This window comes from Lagenorhynchus albirostris, chromosome 16 (genome assembly GCF_949774975.1).
Source record: "Lagenorhynchus albirostris chromosome 16, mLagAlb1.1, whole genome shotgun sequence".
NCBI lineage: Eukaryota > Metazoa > Chordata > Mammalia > Artiodactyla > Delphinidae > Lagenorhynchus > Lagenorhynchus albirostris.
In genome coordinates, this window is record NC_083110.1 from 47,724,802 (window position 1) to 47,745,725 (window position 20,924).

General features: G+C 44.5%; 1 protein-coding gene across 1 annotated transcript in view; it reads right to left on the bottom strand.

Moving 5' to 3' along the window:
• LIPA (lipase A, lysosomal acid type) overlaps positions 1–20,215 on the bottom strand; it is a 35,606-nt gene extending 15,391 nt beyond the window's left edge. Inside the window, exons 1-3 of the mRNA XM_060125406.1 lie at positions 20,077–20,215; positions 17,227–17,338; positions 15,054–15,171 (exon numbers count right to left, since the gene is read on the bottom strand). Coding sequence (XP_059981389.1) covers positions 15,054–15,171; positions 17,227–17,337 — 229 coding nt within the window. The 5' untranslated portion in view covers position 17,338; positions 20,077–20,215. The remainder of the gene's footprint in view (positions 1–15,053; positions 15,172–17,226; positions 17,339–20,076) is intronic.
• Positions 20,216–20,924: the final 709 nt, after the last annotated feature.

Genomic DNA, 20,924 nt, shown 5'->3' on the forward strand with positions numbered 1-20,924 from the left:
TGAGCTGGAAGGGGGGTCAGGTGTCAGTTCTCAGGGACCAGGAGTCAGCTGCCTACCTTTTCTTTCTTTTTTTTTCTTTAACATCTTTATTGGAGTATAATTGCTTTACAATGTCGTGTTACTTTCTGCTGTATCACAAAGTTAGTTTCAGCTATATGTATACATATATCCTCACATCCCCTCCCTCTTGCATCTCCGTCCCACCCTCCCTATCCCACCCGTCTAGGTGGTCACAAAGCACAGAGCTGATCTCCCTGTGCTAGGTGGCTGCTTCCCACTAGCTATCTGTTTTACATTTGGGAGTGTATATATGTCCGTGCCACTCTCTCACTTCGTCCCAGCTTACCCTTCCCCCTCCCCATGTCCTCAAGTCCATTCTCTACATCTGCATCTTTATTCCTGTCCTACCCCTAGGTTCTTCAGAACCATTTTTTTTTAGATGCCATACATATGTGTCAGCACACGGTATTTGTTTTTCTCTGCCTACCTTTTCTTGATGGGGAATATGTCAAATTCCCCTGAAATCTCTCTGCACTTCCCTCCCTAACCCCACAGAAGGCTTCAAGGGAGAAATTTAGGAGTTGGCAAGTTAAAGATATACCAGGAAACTCTTTAAGCATCACCAACAAATAACTTCTGGATTCCCACAGGCAATTAGGAGCCACTGACACTTTCCCAGGAGGTGAGCGTGAAGCCCAGGAAAGTGCAGGCGGCCAACTCAGGCATGTGCCCACCATGCATGTGTGCCCACCATGCATGTGTGCCCACCATGCACGTGTGCCAATTATGGTGGCTGAGGGGCTTCCAACAATACCTGCAAATACCCCCACTGCAGCCCGTACCTACCATTCACCCCTGCACGAGGCTTAAAACATTCCCAGACCCCTCGCCCTACACTCCATTGAAGGGTTTCCCAAAGTTCCTATATTTTCCCTGTACATTGAACTTCCATGGACTTGGCTTTGCCTAAAACAACCACTACTGAAATCCAGGTTATAAAGAGTCTCTGTTTAATAGAAAAACAAAGAAAATATGTTTAATCACTTTGGAATTTAAATAAACTGTTTACATTAAAGGGTAATCTGTGGACATCCATTAACTCTATGCCACAATCAGCTGGGTACCTACAAAATGAAAGTAACTGCACAAGGACAAAGAGAACACACCTACACACACACACACAAACGCATACACACACGCGCGCGCGCACACGCGCGCGCACAACCAGACCATGCAGACCCCAGGGTGACAGCAAAGCCATCCAGTGTGTGTCGGGGGAGGGGGTGGTGGAGAAAACTCAGTGATTTGTTAAGACACCTGTCACGGGGGAAGGGAGCGGATCGAAGTCGCTTGTTTTTCTAATTCTCTTCTTGTGTGTTGGGATTCCCCCAACCCTCACTTCAAGCTGAATATGAAAAGCTCAAGGAACAGACAGAAGAGGTGGGACCCAGGAAGAAAACAGTGAATCTGTTCTTGGAAAGCCAGGTGTTTCCAAATCTGGAGGATCTGGGCCAAGAACTCAAAGCATATGGCAGACCCCACGGCTTTCTCGTGGGAAATGCCAGCAGGGGAGGAAAGGGGCTGGCATGGAAAGGCACATGCTGAGAAACGGCATCTCAGCAACCTCAGCCTCTCAGCTGCGTCCTACTCATTCATCGGAAGAGTTTTTACTGAGAATTCTACTGTATAATAAGCAGCGCACTAGAAGTCAAAAGAAATCGAGTGATTCAAAACACACGTTACATCTTGTATAAACCTGTCCTGGTACCTACTATGTGTTAGTCACTGGGTTAGATTCAGGGACACGAAAGTGGGTAAGTCATGCTCCCTCCCCCACGGAGCTCCATTCTAGTGAAGGAGACAGACACACGATTACCTTCTAGCCCAGTGTGGAAAAGGTCAGACCACCACGCAGGAAAGCCCAGAGGAAAGAGAAAAGTACTCAGCCAGGGGAGTAATATTCGAGCCGGTTCTTAAGTAAGAGACAGACTGCCCCACAAAGGGTTCGGGTGAAGAAACGGCAGCCTGGATTGGCAGAGAACTGGCACTGCATCCCAGGCCTCAGCCCGATGGGACCCCCGGGTGTACCGTAAAATGTAAACGCTCCCTCCAGGAGTCTGATGCACAGGCAGCTTGGGGAACCGCTGGGAGGGCATGGTGCCTTGTCTGACCTGGGCATAGAGGGGAGATGAAGGACTTCCTTCAGGGCTGCACATCCTTGCAGGTGTGGCCAGCTCCCTTTCCTCCCAGAACAAAAGGGGCCTCTAAGGAGGAAGCTGCAGAGGATACAACCCACTGGGCTTCCCATGCCCGTGATTCCATTAGACACGATGGGCCACCAACAAAGAGAAAATATTAACAAATCCCGTCCGGGGATGGAAAATGGGTGCTAAACGGCTCGTCCCTTCCCTCTGGCATTTAGCGAATGCAAAAGGGCAGCAGAATAGACAAGGGCACTGTGACGGGCCTACCCACATGTCTGCCAGCTTCTCCCACCTGCTCCTAAGGGGGGGCGAGTGGGGAGAAAGGAAGGCATTATGTCATCTTTCCCATCCCGCCACCAATCAAGGATTTAAGGATTTGCAGGAAAAAGAAGTTTCTCTCTAGGAGGGTTAAACCTACTGCCATTCACAGCTTCCAGTGAATTACTTTAATCAGATTTCTTTTCATCCTGCTGAGAGAAGCCGATTGAATTAACAGCTAGCTATATTATGATGCACCCCTGTGCTCTAAGGCACTGTGCTGAAAATCCTATGAAGTTAGTACTATCTCCATTTAACAGAACAAGAAATTGTGGCTAACAGAAGTCAAGTAATTTGCACAAGACTGGATAAGAGCTAAAAAGTGGGGGAGCTGGGATTCGAATCTACATAAGTCTAATGCCAGGGTCCATGCTCTTAGCGGTTTTGCTACGGGAAAGGCTAACAACAGAGTCATTCTACAACTACAGCTATGGGAAAGGCTAACAACAGAGTCATTCCACAACATACAGAGGCCCTCAGGGAATGACAAGAAAGACAGAAAGCTATTTTGGAGGGAGGTGGACCAAGCGCTTGGAAGAGAGGAATCTCTAGTAGATGGATGGAGGAGACAGAGAACAGGAGGCCAGGCCACGATATGCAACCTTGCCCGCTCAGGCAATTCTTCCAAGGACCAGCCTAGCCCACACACTCCAGCACCTGCAGCCTGGTCTGTCTTTGAGCAACAAACCAACAGGTCAGGACAAGGGCTGCCTTTCCTGCTGTGCCCTGCAATTAGCTTGTCCAAACTGGCTGTACGAGGGCTGGGGGCTGAGGGAAAGGCCTAAAAGTACCTTGGCCCAGAGAGGGCAAGTGACTTCTTCACAGTCACCTACGTAGTTAGCACAGAGCCAGCAAAGAAATGCAGCCCGGTGACAGGCCGCCACGGCGCTGCCTGCCTGATGGGGCCAAACGTGGGTGGAAGCCAGGAGGGGATTACTCAGCCTCCAAAAATGAATCTGCTGAGCCCACAGCCTCACAAGAGGAAGATGACTGGGTGCACGGGCAAGTTCCTCCTGCCTCCCAAGCACTGGCCTTCTCTACCAGGGCAGTGTCTGGACAGGCCTCCACCTTGCTCAAAAATGGTGTGAGACATCAGCTGAGGTCCAACAAAGAACCAAAAGAAGGAGGAAGAGAGGAGGAGATCACAAAGATCAGTGCGTTGGCATGAAATAGACTTTGGTTCTTACTGGATATGTAACCCTTTAGAATTTACTCAATCTCTCTGGAGTATCGATGTCCTTTTCTAAAGTGGGGATGGTACAATGGCTGATAAATAAGAGTGACTCACAATAATAAAAAATGTACAAATGTAATAAATCATTACTAGAACGCAAGCTCTGTGAAGAAAGACAACATGAAGTGGCATTCTTTAGCCGAGAAAAGGCTAACGGCAAAAGGAACTTGGCAGACGGGATTAAGGATCTTGAGATGGGGTAGCATCCGAGATTATCCGGTGGGCCCAGTGTAATCACAAGGCTCCTTCTAAGAGGGTCAGAATCAGAGAGAGACTGGAAAATGCTACCCTACTGGCTTTGAAGATGGAGGATGGGGCCAGAAGCCGAGGAATGTGGGCAGCGTCCAGATGCTGGAAAAGGCAAGTGAATGGATCTTCCCCAAGTGCCTCCAAAAGGCAGCCCTACGAGCACCTTGATCTTAAGACTTCTGGCCTCCAGAAGAGTAAGGTAATAAATTTATGCTGTTTTCAGCCACTAAGTTCATGGTAGTTTGTTACAGCAGCAGTAGGAAACTAATACATTTGGGGACGAGTTTTCACCCCCATTTTTCAGATAAGGACTCTGAGGCAGTGTGGCTAAGTAACCCGTGCAGAGTTGCACAGCCACCAATCCCAAACCAGGACTCAGAGGCGGGCAGGATGTCTCCTGGGCCTGAAGAAGAGAGAGACCTGGCTGCTTGCTAGTTTTGCAGGAGCCTGCATGACCTAAAATCTTCTAGAAAAGCTTAGAAGATGGGCTGTAAGTGGCATAAGGGCCCCCCATCTCCTTCTGCAAAGGCAGGTTCTAGACAAAATGGCAACAAGGACCTGACTTATGGTGCACACACATCCCTGGCACCCCATACTGAGTAATGCAAAGTCGGGATCACCCCTCACTTTAGACCTCCCTGCAGCCATCCATGGGACTGCACAAAGCCAAAGTCCAAGGGCTGGTTCAACCACGCCAAAGATAGGCTGTCGATCACCCAAAGAGCCAGGGCCCAGCGGGCTTCCTGAATCTGCCCCGACTACTTAAGACAAACTCTAGCCAGCATTGTGGCACCTGGTGGATTTGTTGTTATTATTACTATTCGTCAGTAACAGCTACCTATCACGCACCACGTTTCACATGGATTACACTGTTGCCAAGAGAGCTGTTAAGATCCACCCCCATGTTACAGATGAGGTAACTGATGCCCGGAGAGAGAGGATAGGTAACCTGCTCTGAAACAATCACCTAAGCAGTGAGCCAGAATTGAAACCCAAGTCAGCCACATGCTAAAGTCCTTGCTTGTAACCACGACTCTAAAGAAAACTTCATTCAAAAATAAAGAGGTAGGGGACAGGGGGAGCGCTTATAAATATGCCGTTTGTACGTGGCCACTTCAAATCAAGCCAAGCACTATTTCCTAGAAGTGGCTACATCTCAAAATCATCTGGGGGCGCTCCACGCACATTTCTGCCCTTGGTCCTGATTTAGGGAATCAGGAAGTCCAGAGACGGAGCCTGGAAATATTTATTTTCGGCAAGTTCCCTCAGCTCTTCTGACGTAGCCCATCCATAGCTGTGCTCAAAGTGGATTCATTAAAAGGGGAGCATGTCCAGTCCTCTGCTGCACCAGGCTGGCCCAGAGAAGAGGCCAACCAGACGCGAAGGTCTGGTTGGCCAGCATCCAAGAGGCCCCTGAAGGCAGCTCTAGGGCCTCCGACTCCAGAATAATCAAGAGCAGACTTTTATTTATCCACAACAGGGGACGACTGGGTGAATTTCTGTAGTCTAATTCTAATGTGAAGAATTGGCCTCAAAGACAGCCCAAAACACTGTCAACAAATAACATTAGTGGGAAGGCTCGGCCACAACACCTTATATTCACTGGAGGGAGAAATAAGGAGAGGCTTATCTCCAAAGCACTCATCACCAGGAACTTAAGCAATGGAAGCTGGTACGCAGGTTATCTAAATCAAGCACTTTGCACGCTGTCCCTTGATCAGAGACATTGCTGCAGTGCTAAGAGCCCAAGGGGCAGACATGCCATCACAAGCCATGGGAATCCTGCCTCTACTCCAACCACCAGCTACTTTATAATAAGCAAGTTAATTAACCTCTGTAACCTTGGTTTCCTCCTCTGTAACAGGGGGTAATAAGAACCCTTACATCCAAGAGCTGTGTGACAAGTCATGTGACAGTTCACACAGAGTGCAGCACATGGCCCAACCACAGGAAGCGTTCAGAAAGGCATGCAGACCTTGCCACTGCCCAGATCACTGCACTCACACTTCACAGTCACCCTGCTGGAAAGGGGGTGACCCTCGGCAGAAGGAAACACAATAGTGCCGGGATCACAGAGCAGGGAAGAAAAACACCCCATCCTCGGGATGCCATTCACCCCACCAGCCGCAGTGGTGGTCACTTTGATCGCTAAGCAACAAGAAGGCAGCAATCGGTCCGTCTCATTCACTGCAGCCTCCGTGGCGCCCAATGCTGAGTCTGCCACGTGGTGCTCGCTCCAGGCAAATTTGATGAATAAAAGCAATAATGAAGGAATAAAGGAAGGAAAGAAATAAAAAAACACCCAACAGCGCATATTGACACACACAGAGAGATACCCACCCCACATATACCATGTGCGCTTTCCAGGGCACTGCCTTAATTAGAGTTTACTGTGTACCCAGGATGGCACTACGCCATTTATGTTATCCTTCCTACGTTACAGACAGGGACCCTGAGGCATAGAAAAAAGAAATGATTTGCCCAAGGATGTAAATACAATTAGTATATGGTGGAACAGGGAACCATGTGATTACGTGACACCAAACTGCTTGTTATCTCCATGCCAAACTGCCTTTCTGCTTCCCCTGCCCTTCTCTGCTACCACAGCCTGCCTTCAAACAGAGGTACGGTGCCTCTGAGCTCAGGAGGATCCTTAATTCAACGTGCTCTTGGGCAAGGAACACTAGAAAGTGCGGATGCTTTGGTCAACCCGGTCCCCAGGAGGACCAGGACTGTAGAAGCAGGTAGACTGAAGCCTTGGGTGGGAGAGATCATCGAGTAATCAGAAAAGGTTTGGGCTCTCCGAGAGCTCATGGTCTAGTGGGGAGGACCGAGGTTATAAGCATCACCCCTGACAGAATACGCTATTATTTATTGTCTTACCTGTCTTAAGTGCTATGAAGGAAACACACAAAGAGCGATGAGAATACGTGGCCAGGGGTCAGCCTGAGCAGGTGTGAGAGCTGGGGAACTCCTCCCTGAAGCGACATCGAGGTTAGGCAGCAGGCAGGGAGGAAGTACTGGAGGAGGGAGGGGTGCCAGGCACAGCGCTCTCTTCCCTTCCACTCTGACTCTTAGCCCCAGCTCCCACCGGCCAATACGAGACAAGCTGTGCTGTGCAGCTGACGCTGCCTCGTGATGCTCCGTTACACAGGGTCTGAATACAGCCCCCTGCCCCGTGTACCATCAAGGTCCAAGTGAGCCTGGGAGTGAGCTCAGGGAGCTAGAGTCAACAAGCCCGGGCACTGATTAATGGCCCTACGTCTGTCCAGTGCCACTGGGAGGCGAGAAATTACATCCCAGCTGATCAAAGCCTCTGTTTAGCTTGTTAGAGCACTGCGTTTAGGAAATGGTTTCCTTAGGAACAACGTACAAGGGAAGAACAGAAAACCCAGAAATTGGTCAGAAACCTAAAACGTATAGTCAAAACCAAGGTTTTTTTTTAAACCATAGCCTGATGGTCTTTCCCCCCGAAACCTAACTCACAAGCCACGTTGTGAATTTTCAATTATGACTCAAAAAGTTCAATGGGCAACCCCACGGCAAAGTTCAAAAACCCTGTTTGTGCACGAAGGCAATTACTCACACTCCAGAATGAACTCACTCACCAGGCCATCAGACACATACTGCTTTTCAGACATAAATGTTCCACGGTTGGTGCTTTTTTTGATGATTGCTTTATTTTACAGTTTATTTCCTAGTTAGGGAGAAGTAAGTCGGCCTCGCTGTTACTGTTGCTATTTTATGTATTTTAGGCAAGGCCTTTCTCTATTTCTTTGTTTTAACCAACAAATAAATATGCTGACTATCATAGGATCAAGTTGCTCAATACTTACTACGTAAGGCCGCACACTCCAGTTCAAAGGACACTGAACCCGGAGTCAAACTGGCTGGGCCACTAACTTTTGACCTAAAGCAAATCCCCTTCCCTCTTTGAACCTAACAGTCACGCCCAGTAAAATGAGAGTGTTGCTCTAGAACCTGGGTTCCCACACCCAAGGATTTTCCCTTGGAATCCACTAGAGAGTTATGTTAAAAATGCAAGTTCGGGCTTCTCTGGTGGCGTAGTGGTTGAGAGTCCGCCTGCCGATGCAGGGGACACGGGTTCGTGCCCTGGTCTGGGAAGATCCCACATGCCGCGGAGCGGCTGGGCCCGTGAGCCATGGCCACTGAGCCTGAGTGTCCGGAGCCTGTGCTCCACAACGGGAGGGGCCACAACAGTGAGAGGCCCGCGTACCGCAAAAAAAAAAATGCAACTTCTCCAAACTGCCGGCCCAGGCAGGACTCTGAGATCCTTCTAGTGCCAGCATCCCGTGACCTTCTGAAATAAGGCTGAGCAGATTAAAATATAACCACTTCCCTATAAAGGATGGATTTCTGAATTTCAATTCCCTTATTGGAGTTAGTGCAAAGTAGGGGTAGCTCAACACTTGATAGAGAAGTTTGCTTAACACTGAGAAACAGCCCACATACACTCCACAGGTCACTAACAGTTTTCTAAATACACATTTCAAGCTTCCTAATTAGTAGAGGTCTGACCAGACAGACAAAGGATTGCCTAAATCAGGGGATTCTTTAAAACAGTGTGGTATTGGTACAAAAACAGGCATATGGATCAATGGAACAGAACAGAGAGCCCAAAAATAAACCCACACACCTATGGTCAATTAATCTTTGACAAAGGAGGCAAGATTATAAAATGGGAAAAAGACAGTCTCTTCAGCAAGTGGTATTGGGAAAGCTGGACAGCTTCATGTAAATCGATGAAGTTATAACACATCCTCACACCACACACAAAAATAAACTCAAAATGGCTTAAAGACTTAAACACAAGACATGACACCATAAAACTCCTAGAAGAGAGCATAGGCAAAACATTCTCTGACATAAATTGTACCACTGTTTTCTTACGTCAGTCTCCCAAGGCAATAGAAGTAAAAACAAAAATAAACAAATGGGACCTAATCGAACTTACAAGCTTTTGCACAGCAAAGGAAACCATAAAAAAATGAAAAGACAACCTACGGAATGGGAGAGAATATTTGCAAATGATGCAATAGACAAAGGCTTAATCTCCAAAATATACAAACAGCTCATACAGCTCAACAACAAAAAAACAAACAACCCAATTGAAAAATGGGCAGAAGACCTTAATAAGACATTTCTCCAAAGAAGACATACAGATGACCAGTAGGCACATGAAAAGATGCTCAACATCGCTAATTATTAGAGAAATGCAAATCAAAACCACAATGAGGTACCACCTCACACCGGTCAGAATGCCCGTCATTAAAAAGTCTACAAATAACAAGTGCTGGAGAGGGTGTGGAGAAAAGGGAACCCTCCTACACTCTTGGTGGGAATGTAAATTGGTAGAGCCACTATGGAAAACAGTATGGAGGTTCCTCAGAAAACTAAAAATAGAATTACCATATGACCCAGCAATCCCACTCCTGGGAATATACCCGGACAAAACTATAATTCAAAAAGATACATGCACCCCTATGTTCACAGCGGCACTGTTCACAATAGCCAAAACGTGGAAACAACCTAAATGTCCATCGACAGGTGAATGGATAAAGAAGATGTGGTACATATATACAATGGAATAAAAAAGAATGAAATAATGCCATTTGCAGCAACATGGATGCGACTAGAGATTATCATACTAAGTGAAGTAAGTCAGAAAGAGGAAGACAAATACCATATGATGTCACTTATATGTGGAATCTAAAATATGGCACAAATGAACCTGTCTACAAAACAGAAACAGACTCATAGACATAGAGAACAGACTTGTGGTTGCCAAGGGGGAGAAGGGGAGGGAGAGGGATGGACTGGGACTTCGGGGTTGGCAGATGCAAACTATCACATTTAGAATGGATAAACAACAAGGACCTACTGTAGAGCACAGGGAACTATATTCAGTATCTTGTGATAAACCATAATGGAAAAGAATCTGAAAAAAGAATGTCTCTGTGTGTATAACTGAGTCACTGTGCTGCACAGCAGAGACTGGCACGACACGGTAAATCAACTCTACTTCAATAAAGAAAATTTTTTAAAATAAAAATAAATCGGGATTCTTTACTGAGTCCACACACCCTCTGCATCTTAATATAAAATTTGTGTGTGCACAAGTGTCTATTTTATTTTACTAGAGAGAGGATCCATTGCCTTCATGCACTTCAGAATCCCAATTCTGAAGACTGCCCGATATATCTCTTAATTAGGCCACCCACGCAGGCAACCTGGTGCTGCTGGTTGCTGTGAGGAACACAGAGGTGACAAAGACACAGCCTCTGCCTTCAAAGAGTGGTTGCAGGGAGGGATGGCGGGGAGAGAGAAGTACACACATGAGTTAACCCCGAAGCAGAGGAAGAAAAACACCTCAGGAGGGGTGTTAGCAAGGCATCTGGGAGTTTGGAGGAAGTGTGTCTCCTTCATGCTCAAGCAGCATGGAGAGTTGGCAGTTAAGCTGGGTGGGGCTGGAAGGACAGAAAAAAAAATGTTTTTAGGAATGCATAGAAATAAAGATGGTGGGTAGAGTGAACACCAATCCAGAGGGTGTGTCACCAGCTGAGGCCCAGGGAGGATTTAGCAAAAGGGAAATAACTCATTTGGATTTCAGCATGTGAGAGAACAGTTCTTTGATACTTATCACAGATACAACTTCAGTTATACCATTTGCAATTTGGCTATGGTGCCAATTAAAACCTGTGCAGTTGATAAATGATAAATGTTTCTTAGATGATGGGTAAACACAGCTGGCAACCAGTGGTTCTCAAGCACTCCTCAAAAACCTTGCGAAAGAGATATTCTATCCCATTCTACAGAGGAAGTCACCGTAGACATCATGGCCCATAACTGTAATCACTAGTTTGAGGAATCATGAAGTTCTTGCACATATCCATGGTGAACTTCAAAGGTCCACTGCTGTATAAAATGAGGGTGAACAGTAAAGACAACAGCTAGGACAAAATATTAAGGAATGGTGTTATCTTCATTTAAGAGGCTCATGAAGATTGCTGAGTGGCCATATCATATAATTATACCTGCGCTCTACGAAGCTTAATCCTGCAAAACTGCGTAAGATGGATGAGAACAGGGAGGTTGGCAGAAAAGAGAGCAGTTGGCATGGGTAGAGGAGCCATGTGGCCAAGTCCTGTGATCATAAAAAACTTCCAGTGATCCCCAAGTGAGGCTCTACATACAATCAGAGGGGGTCACTGAGACAGGACTGAAAGATGCTCACCACACAGCTTTTTTTTTTTTCCTGCGGTACACGGGCACGAACCAGGGCACGAACCCGTGTCCCCTGCATCGGCAGGCGCACTCTCAACCACTGCGCCACCAGGGAAGCCCAAGCATCCTTTTTGATTTGCTCTCAGGTGGTAGGAAGAAGAATCAGGAGAATTCTGCCTGCCCCTAAATACTTCTGTGCTTTCTCCTCTGTGGGCCTTGGATTCTTCATCTGTAAAAACAGTCGATTGGCTGGGATGATCTCAAAGTTCCCCATTAGTCTTTATCACTCTCTGGTTCTACGGGTTATATTCTATATTCATTCATTTATTGGCAGGGGTGTGTGGATTGAGGCAGTGGATACCCTTGGTTTTCAGAATGGGGAACAGACTGAATGCACTCTAAACCAAGTCTGGTGATAGCATTAAGTCCCCACCCTTTTCCTCTGTTCTGCCGAGGCCTCCCTGTAGAGGATCAGTGGTATGTATATAACACCTGCTGTGAGCTAAGCTCAGAGACGAGTTTTGGAGGAAATCTGTGACAAGTGACTTAGTTATCTAAAGGAATTTGTGATTCTCCTGAAAACTGCATAGGTGTTTCTCTGATGGTTTGCATTTCCATGGTCCAAGGCAGAGCACGGAGCTGAGGCTCCGCACTGTCCTTCAGTCCCATTCAGGAGCAGTGTTGTCAGTGGTACTAATTTGGCTTATTTAAGCCAGATAGAAAAAAAGAATACACACAATCCTTCACACCCAACATGGAACCCAGCTCATCCATGCCCCTTCCTCTCCTGACTCCCTCTCTATTAATCACACCCTTGTCCTCCTGGACCTAGACCAGAAACTGCATAGTCACTCTTGACTCCCATCCTGGAGGAGCTGTCAGGTCCTCTCTAGGCTCCCCTGTTATAAGGCTTCAGTTCAGCCCTTTCTTCTCTTCGCCAGGCCACCATCGTACCTTATGCTCTTGTGACCATTTACTTGGCCATCTGAAATTAAGCTTAGAACCTGAGAGAGAGAAAGAATTTCAAAACAGGAATAGGGAAATTCAGTCTGCTTATCTTTTAAGAAATTAATGCTTTTAAGAAAATAATGCCGTACATCTGTACTATTTATAAGTCATTACAAGATACGTTAAAACATTATTCGTTTATCAAGGATGAAGTGAAGCTATTCCTCTTACCCTTCTTAATGTAGTTTTTCTCAGTTTTTGTGTTCTTCTGTGATGCTGTAACCTTACCCCTGGGTTCAGGGGTGCTAACAAAGGCATTCTTGTCTGTGGATAGTTGCTAAGTTGGAGTTTCTGTGCGGGGGCTAGAGCTGGGGATCTCCTATTCTGCCATCTTGCCGATGTCACCTCCGTTATTTATTTATAGGTACCACATTCCTTGTGGAACCTTAGTTTAAAGCTGTGTGGTGAGGGCTTCCCTGGTGGCGCAGTGGTTGAGAGTCCGCCTGCCAATGCAGGGGACACAGGTTCGTGCCCTGGTCCGGGGAGATCCCACATGCTGCCGAGCGGCTGGGCCCGTGAGCCATGGCCGCTGAGCCTGCGCGTCCGGAGGCTGTGCTCCACAATGGGACAGGCCACAACAGTGAGAGGCCCGCGTACCGCAAAAAAAAAAAAAGGATGCTCACTTCCCAGGCACCTTCACCTGCAGTGGCTGAGATACATACCATAGGGCATCTGGCACTATATGCTTTAATTGCTGTAGGAAAGAGAAGCCTAGAGGTGGATATAGAAAAAGAAGAGGAGGCACATTCTCTAAGCATGTTTTTACTGTGGTTCCCTGCATTTTTTAACAATGGCTCACACTACTAATTATTAGTCAACTAACCACTTTTAAGAGAAATAATATCAATACCTATTTTTCTTTATATGGTATCCGAAATCTGTACACAGGGTTTACTTCTTTTTAAAAAAGGGAAGGAAATCAAGATCATATGTTCACTCTGAAATAAAATATGTTTTGTGTGTCTTGAGCAGAAGAAAAAATAGAAGCCCTTGCTGTAACTCATTGCTCATTTTGTAACATGCTTTTAAGAGTATCTGTAAATCATAAAACTCTCAAGAGTTAGAAATTAAATTTCAAAAACAGCATTGGCTGTCTTGACCAGGTAACATTACTGAAAGGCTCATTATAGCTAGAATTTATGGCAGAACAACATGGATAAATCAGATTATATTAAGAGAAAAACAGATAATGATACAAAGCTCACATTAACACAGAGGGCTTTTAAGTTTGCTTTGAATAAAAATTTTGTACTCACATAAAATTTTAATTGAAGAAGAGACAGTTATCCAATTACCTTAATCTCACCTTAATATCCTAAGTTTCTAAAATCAGAAAATGTTAAAAGAAAAAAAATAAGCTACATCTGGAGAGATGATTGACTAAGGATCAGATCCTTATTCTGATATCTAACAATTTCAAGTAATCTATCTAGAAATTCCTCAATCCGCATTGGAAACCACAGTTTTGCTTGAGTTATAAGAAAAAATATGTATATATTTTAAGCCAAAACTATAAGAACTTTCATATATTGCTTATGAGAGTAATTACCAGAACAAGACCACATGAAAAGCAATTTAACAATATCTGTCAAAATCACAAATCCATACATCCTCTGACCCAAAATTTCTATTTCTGAAAATGTATCTTATAAATAAACTTGCACACATACAAGGTTACTTACAGCAGCAATATTTGTTAATCGAAGACTAGAAATAGTCTAAATGCCCGTCAATAGGACACTTGTTAAATAAATCATGGTACAGTTATACAGTGGAATACTATGTATCAGCAGAGATAAATGATGAAGTGCTCTCTGTACTGTATGGAAAAATCTCCAAAATATTAAGTAAAAAATTCAAGGAACAAAAGAATGTGCATTATAAGCCACATTTTATATTAAAAGGGAAGCAAGGAAAAATAATAATTTATGTTTGCTTCTAAAGAGATTTTTTTAGAGATAAAGAAATTTAAAATAAAGAGATTTTGGAAAGATACATAAAAAACTGGGGAGGTGGAGAATGAGATGGGAGGGAGGTATTTCACTGTGTATCTTTTTATTCTCTTTGATTTTTGAACTATGGGAATACATTACCTATTCAAAAAATTAAGTAATTTTCAAACAGCAAGAGCTCTCTACTTAATGCTCAAACCATTTTATTAAATGAAATGCTTCCTTATAACAAAGAAAGCAGAGATTTTAGCATATCCTCAAACAAACCTGACCTTCGAAACTTTAAGCGAAATATGAAATTAGATGACCCTTGTCCTTATTTCTTTAAAAGAAGAAGTGTTTTTTTTTAAAGGAATTTTGCCTTTTTTAAAAAAAAATTTATTTATTTATTTATGGCTGTGTTGGCTCTTCGTTTCTGTGCGAGGGCTTTCTCTAGTTGCAGCAAGTGGGGGCCACTCCTCAACGCCGTGCGCGGGCCTCTCACTATCGCGGCCTCTCTTGTTGCAGAGCACAGGCTCCAGATGCGCAGGCTCAGTAACTGTGGCTCACGGGGCTAGTTGCTCTGTGGCATGTGGGATCCTCCCAGACCAGGGCTCGAACCCATGTCCCCTGCATTGGCAGGCAGATTCTCAACCATTGCGCCACCAGGGAAGCCCGAAGAAGTGTTTTTTATACACCTTGCATAAATGTAACATGTTGAGTACTTTGGTCTAAAAAATAATCCCATTTCAATATTTTCAAGTTAAATCTGAACTTGGTTACTGACATAAAAAAAGAACGAAATTCCAGCAATGCTGTTAAATTTTCAGAGCTTTCCTTTCTCACCACAGAAAACACCCATACCTCTGTCAGAATGGTTCTTCCTCCCGTGGGGGATTCGGTTAAGGCAAAGAATATATCCATCTTCTGTCACAACTAGGTGTTCCTCACTAGGGAATCCCCAGTGAGAGATAATTTCACTCTGTGGAGCAAAGGAGAAGACAAAGTGTCGATGACATTCTCCAGGTTTTCCTTAAGAAATGAATTGTTACTGAAATTGCAGTCTGCTCAATCTAGCAGCCAACATCCCATCGCAAAAGTAAATCCTCCCCTTGTTTTACCTCTGTGTTCTACTCATAGATGTTCAGCTAAACCACTTTAACATGTTCTACACCAAGTGTGTTTTATTTTACCATAGCTTTGGGCTTCTTTGTTTCCATCCTGGCTCCCAGGTACAAATAAACACTTCTTTCTTTCTTTTCTAAATATGCCAGGTAATACTGTAATCTACCATTTTCCTTGTTTTAAGAGACCCCATCCTGGGAAATGAAGCATAAAAAGTATTAATCTGTTTTTAACCAATGGACCAATAAAACTACACTAGAATGTCAAGGTAGAGTTGAACAAGAAAAGAAAAAATGATTGTGATAGCATACGCTATTTGTTTTTCTCTTTCTGACTTACTTCACTCTGTATGACAGACTCTAGGTCCATCCACCTCACTACAAATAACTCAACTGCGTTTCTTTTTATGGCTGAGTAATGTTCCATTGTATATATGTGCCACATCTTCTTTATCCATTCATCTGTCGATGGACGCTTAGGTTGCTTCCATGTCCTGGCTATTGTAAATAGGGGTGGGATAGGGAGGGTGGGAGGGAGACACAAGAGGGAGGAGATATGGGGATATATGTATATGTATAGCTGATTCACTTTGTTATAAAGCAGAAACGAACACACCATTGTAAAGCAATTATATTCCAATAAAGATGTTAAATAAATAAATTAATTAAATGATTGTGGTAATCATTTTACAATATATACATAGTGCAAATCATTATGTTGTACACCTTAAACTAATACAATGTTATATGTCAATTATATCTCAATAAAACTGGAGGGAAAAGAGGAAAAGTAAGGAATTATGATCAAATTCGCTACTCCATAGGGAAAGATCCATGGGGCAATTGTTTTTTGTTTTCTTTTTTTTTAAACTGAGGTTATAGCTGATGTACAATATTATATGTTTCAGGTGTGCAACACAGTGATTCACAATTTTTAAAGGTTAAATTCCATTTATAGTTATTATAAAATATTGGCTACATTCCCTGTGTTGTACAACATATCCTCGTTTATCTATTTTATACATAACAGTTTGTACCAATTAATCCATGGGGCAATTGTTAATTGGGAGCTCAGTGGCATATGGATAACTCAATTATCCAGAAGACTTAGTGTAAATAAGTACTCATTATTCTCTCTACCACAAACACTTGAAAGGATTTAAGTTTATCATTCTTACAGGAAAAAAATTTTAAAATAAAAATGCTTTCAATTTTAAAAAAACTTAAAAAGAAAAGATCTGGGACAAGAAATAAAATGTAACCTTAAGACCCAGATATCAGGTCATACTCTCTTGGCTGACTATAAATTTATCTCCATCTCCAAGGTTGCCTGATTCTTCAGTTGCGTCACTGCATCATCTGTTTTAAAGCTGCTGTTTTCTGTAGCAACATGTACTTTCCTGATATTTTATGCCTAAATAAGGTATCGCCAGATTTAATTGTTTACTTAAGATTAATAACTTTGAAATGTTTTCATTACTCGAGGGACTATTTTTGCTTATTCTAACAAATTTTTTTTCAGATACTTTGATTTTTGTATTGAACTATGGACATTGGTAATCCGTCCTTATTCAGCACATTGAGTATTAACATTCTTTCAAAGTTTTGACACTTTTTTTTATTGTTGTTTAAACAAATTCAGTGAGACTTAAAAATGAAATGAATGTATAAAAATATCACTTATCTTACTAAGAAGTATATGTTTTAACAGCAAATGAGGTTTGTAAAATACACATTACCTTTTAGGTAAAGTCCAGCTAGCTGAATCTAAGATTCGGAGAACAGGAAAAACATAATGTGATATAAAGAGAATAGAGTTTGTGGCTTCGTGTAGCTACATAACTGGATTTCAGAAAATAATTAACATTGATCACAGATGCGTTTTTAAAAACAGATGACTTTGAGAAACTTACCACATTCATATTTGTTTCAGGATCCACAGGTGCCAGCTTCCCTCTGGATACCTCGGAATGCAGGGTCCCAAGGACCAAACAGACCACCGAACACCAGAGCCACATTTTCATTCTGTATAAAACAGTCTGCTGTTACTTGTCTACACAAAGTTTTACTACACAAAATTATGTTAGTAAATAATGCTCCCATACAAAGTTCTGAACCAGGTTTAGGTCAGGTAAAAGTTAGGTAAAGGGCAAATATAGAACAAATGACTCAAGCCATACCTCGAAGCAAAAATCGAGGAATTCTCTTTTACTGGGAAACCTCCCACCCGCCACCCCCAGTTAATATGTGACATTTGGAGCCCAGAACACCCACTCACCTCCTCACCAGGTGGTTAAACATAATGTTCCCAGAGAAATAGCAGAAAGAAGGACTCAGAAGAGAATAGGTTGAGAAAAAGGAAGATCCCCCAAATTCCAGAGCCTGTTAACCTCCCACCTTTTCCTAATTGTAATTTAAACACTTTTAAGTTCAGCGATAATGAGTTCTTGCTCCCACTAGCTATTCACTTCCCTTCGTGCATAAAATTACACCCAAGGGAAAAAGTGTAATGAAAGAAAAGAGAGCTTGCAAGAGCAATAGAGGGAAAGAAGACCACCCCTCTTTGCTTCTGAGACCCTCCAGCCATCACCAAAGACCATCTAGTCTCTGGCAGTGATGGCACAAAATCATACTGTAGCAAAGACCTTGAAGATGGATGTTAAGGGCAAAATGAAGTGACTCTTCCAAGGACACCCAGATGGTTAGAGGCAAAGCTGGGACAACAGCCCAGGCCTCCCACATTTTTTAAAATAAATATAATCATTCAAAAAGATGCATGAGTGTATACCCATACAAAGACTTGTGCAACAGCCAAACACTGGAAAAACCCAAATGCCCCTAATGGGTGAATGGGTCAACATATTGTGATATATACACACTACTCAGCAATAAAAAGGAATGCACATAAAATAACATGGATGAATCTCAAAACAATTATGGTGAGTGAAAGAAGCCAGACCATATAAATAAATATGTACGATTTCATGTCTATAAAACTCTAGAAAATGCAACCTTATCTCTATTGACGTAAAGCAGATCAATGGCTGCCTGGGGAGACGAGGGCCAGGAGCTAAGCATTGCAAAGGGAAATCTTTTGGGGGTGATGAACAGGTTAATGATATTGAACGTATCACAGTTTCACATGTGTATACATATCAAAACATAAAATTGTACATTCTAAATATGCCCTGCTATTGTACGTCAGTAATACAATACAGCTGTTTTTTTTTTAATACAGCTGTTTTTAAGTCTTGGGCTTAAACTGAGTATTCCACAAGTCTTAAGAAATTGGTTCTCAGAAGATTGCAAAAGTGAACTGACTCCCTTCTGTCGGTGCATCTCTTGATGGTGCTACAGTGATTTCTCCCAGCAGTGGTGAACCTGGAAATTCTAGACAGGAGGGGATGTTATCTTGAGTCTCTACTGGCAAAGCAAGCCCACTGTGCTTACTCATAAGTTTGTATTTCTCTACAGTGGTTGGGAAGGGCTGTACAGTTCCGGGCTACCTTTTATTATAAATATAACCTTCCAAAAGCCCATTATTACTCGGGAATAAGGAGTATATTGAAAAGAAAAGTGAAAGTCTGTAACCACAATTTGAAACAGTGAAGCCTCTGGCAGTACCTGCGTTTCCACTCAGGCCTATCCTCCGGGACCTGGACCAGCTGTCCACAATGGAAGCTCCAGGAAGATAACAGCTGAAGCCACTCAACTGGAAATGTCACCCAGCTGATTTTTCCTTCCAACAAAACACTAGTTTTTCAACCTACTCGTCCAGTAATTGTCATAAGGATGAGGATTGAGAAGTTCAAAAGAGAAAAAGCCTCCTCCAGGATGCATGCAATGTGCTTTGCTGGGCTCTCTTAGCAACTTTTATCTCAACCCTTTTTATACTGTAACAATCCAATTAAGTACTTGTCTGTCTTCATTCTACCCCAGCCCAAGGGCAGAGCCAGCATCTGAGTCGACTCTGAACCCCCAGGACCTAGCAAAGTGTGGATGCACAAGACAGATTTTGAAAAATGGGATTGGGGCAGTCCAGAGTTCAGTGGCTGAAGAAAAGCTCCAAAGCAGCTTGTCATTCAGCTTTCTAATAATAACACCACCACTAATAATTTCCGCTCCCATTTAATCTCCTGCTGTGCTCCAGACTTCCGCAGGCAGCGCTTCCGACCTACTATGTTAATTACGCCTCCGCCAACTCTCTGCAGTACCGTTAAGTCCTTTTTCCAGGAAACTGAGCCTCACCCAAGTTAAGTACTGGAAGCAAAATGCCACCTGGTTAAATAGTATCGCCAAGATATCCACCAGGACCGATGGCAAACCGTTATCGACCACACCTTGACTAACAAGTTAGAGTGGTCTGCAGGCTGCCTGGGGGAGTTAATAGGAGTAAAGGACAAGGAGGAAGGAGGTGAGGGAAGCTGGGAATCAGAAATCCTGGGTGTCGCTGCAGCCCAGAGGTGACCGCGCCTGCCCAGGAAACCCGGGGGCACCTGGGAAAGAGCAGGCAAATTCAAGACAGCCCTCAATTCCTGGGTCACCGCGAGATGCCTCGGGCGACCACCTGCAGAAGAGGCATCCACAGGTGCTCCAGGTAAGACGCGCCGGAGACCAGCGCAGAGAGTCCTGCCGGCGTGCGGAGGCTCAGGGCCGGCTGGAATGAGCCTTGGAAGCGGTGCGGGGCCCTGGCCTCAGAGCCCGTGGGGGGAAGCCGAAGCTGCGGCACCCGCACCTGGCAGCGCAACGGGGCCGGCACTCACCTGGAGCAATCCTCCCGGGCCGCTGTCCACAGCCGCAGTGCCAGCTCGCGGGGCTGGGTCCCCGGCTGGGACCTGGAGGAGGCGGTGACGGCTGGACGCCAGGGCCAGCTCCCGCCTCCGGCTACCAGCGCCCCCAATCAGAGCAGCCGGCCGCCGGGAAGTGCCGCGGAGACACCGCCCAGGCCTAGCGCCGCCGCCGCTCCTGAGAGGGTCCTCTGCTGAAGCGGAGCATGCGCCATGGACCCAGAGGTGCGGCGCCCTGCGGCCTCCTCCCCGGCGGAGTCGATTACCAGCTACACCTGCAGGCCGCACCCGCCCGGTCTCCTAGCGGCTGCCCCCGGCTCTGCCCCAGGGGCTCTTGCAGGGCCGCCACTCTCTGCGCCTAGCACGGAAAACATAGGCTCTACAGATGAAAAGAAATTATATGCTACGTGTAAAGCCCTTAGCGGTGTGCCTGCTGCGAAGTAATCTTACTGTACATTTTATTTTTATTGCTAAGATGCCTAGCATTATTAAGACACTAGGGGTATAGTAGCCAAACAGGAGCCCTCTTCTCCTGCTTACATTCTAACGGGAAGAAACACCATGCATAAATTAAAAAATGAGGTAATGGAAAGTGCTATGAAGAGCAATAAAAAACTAAAGGGATAAAGAAGGTGGGTGCTATGTTATGTACAAGGTAATCAGGAAAGGACTCTCTGATGAAGTGACACCGGAGCACAAACAAAAAGGAGGTGACTCAGAGCCATGTGGATACTGGGGAAGGAGTATTCTGAGATGAGAGAATAGCAAATGCAAAGGTCCTGAGGCAGGAATATTCTTAGTAGGTTCTAGTAAGCGAAATTCGG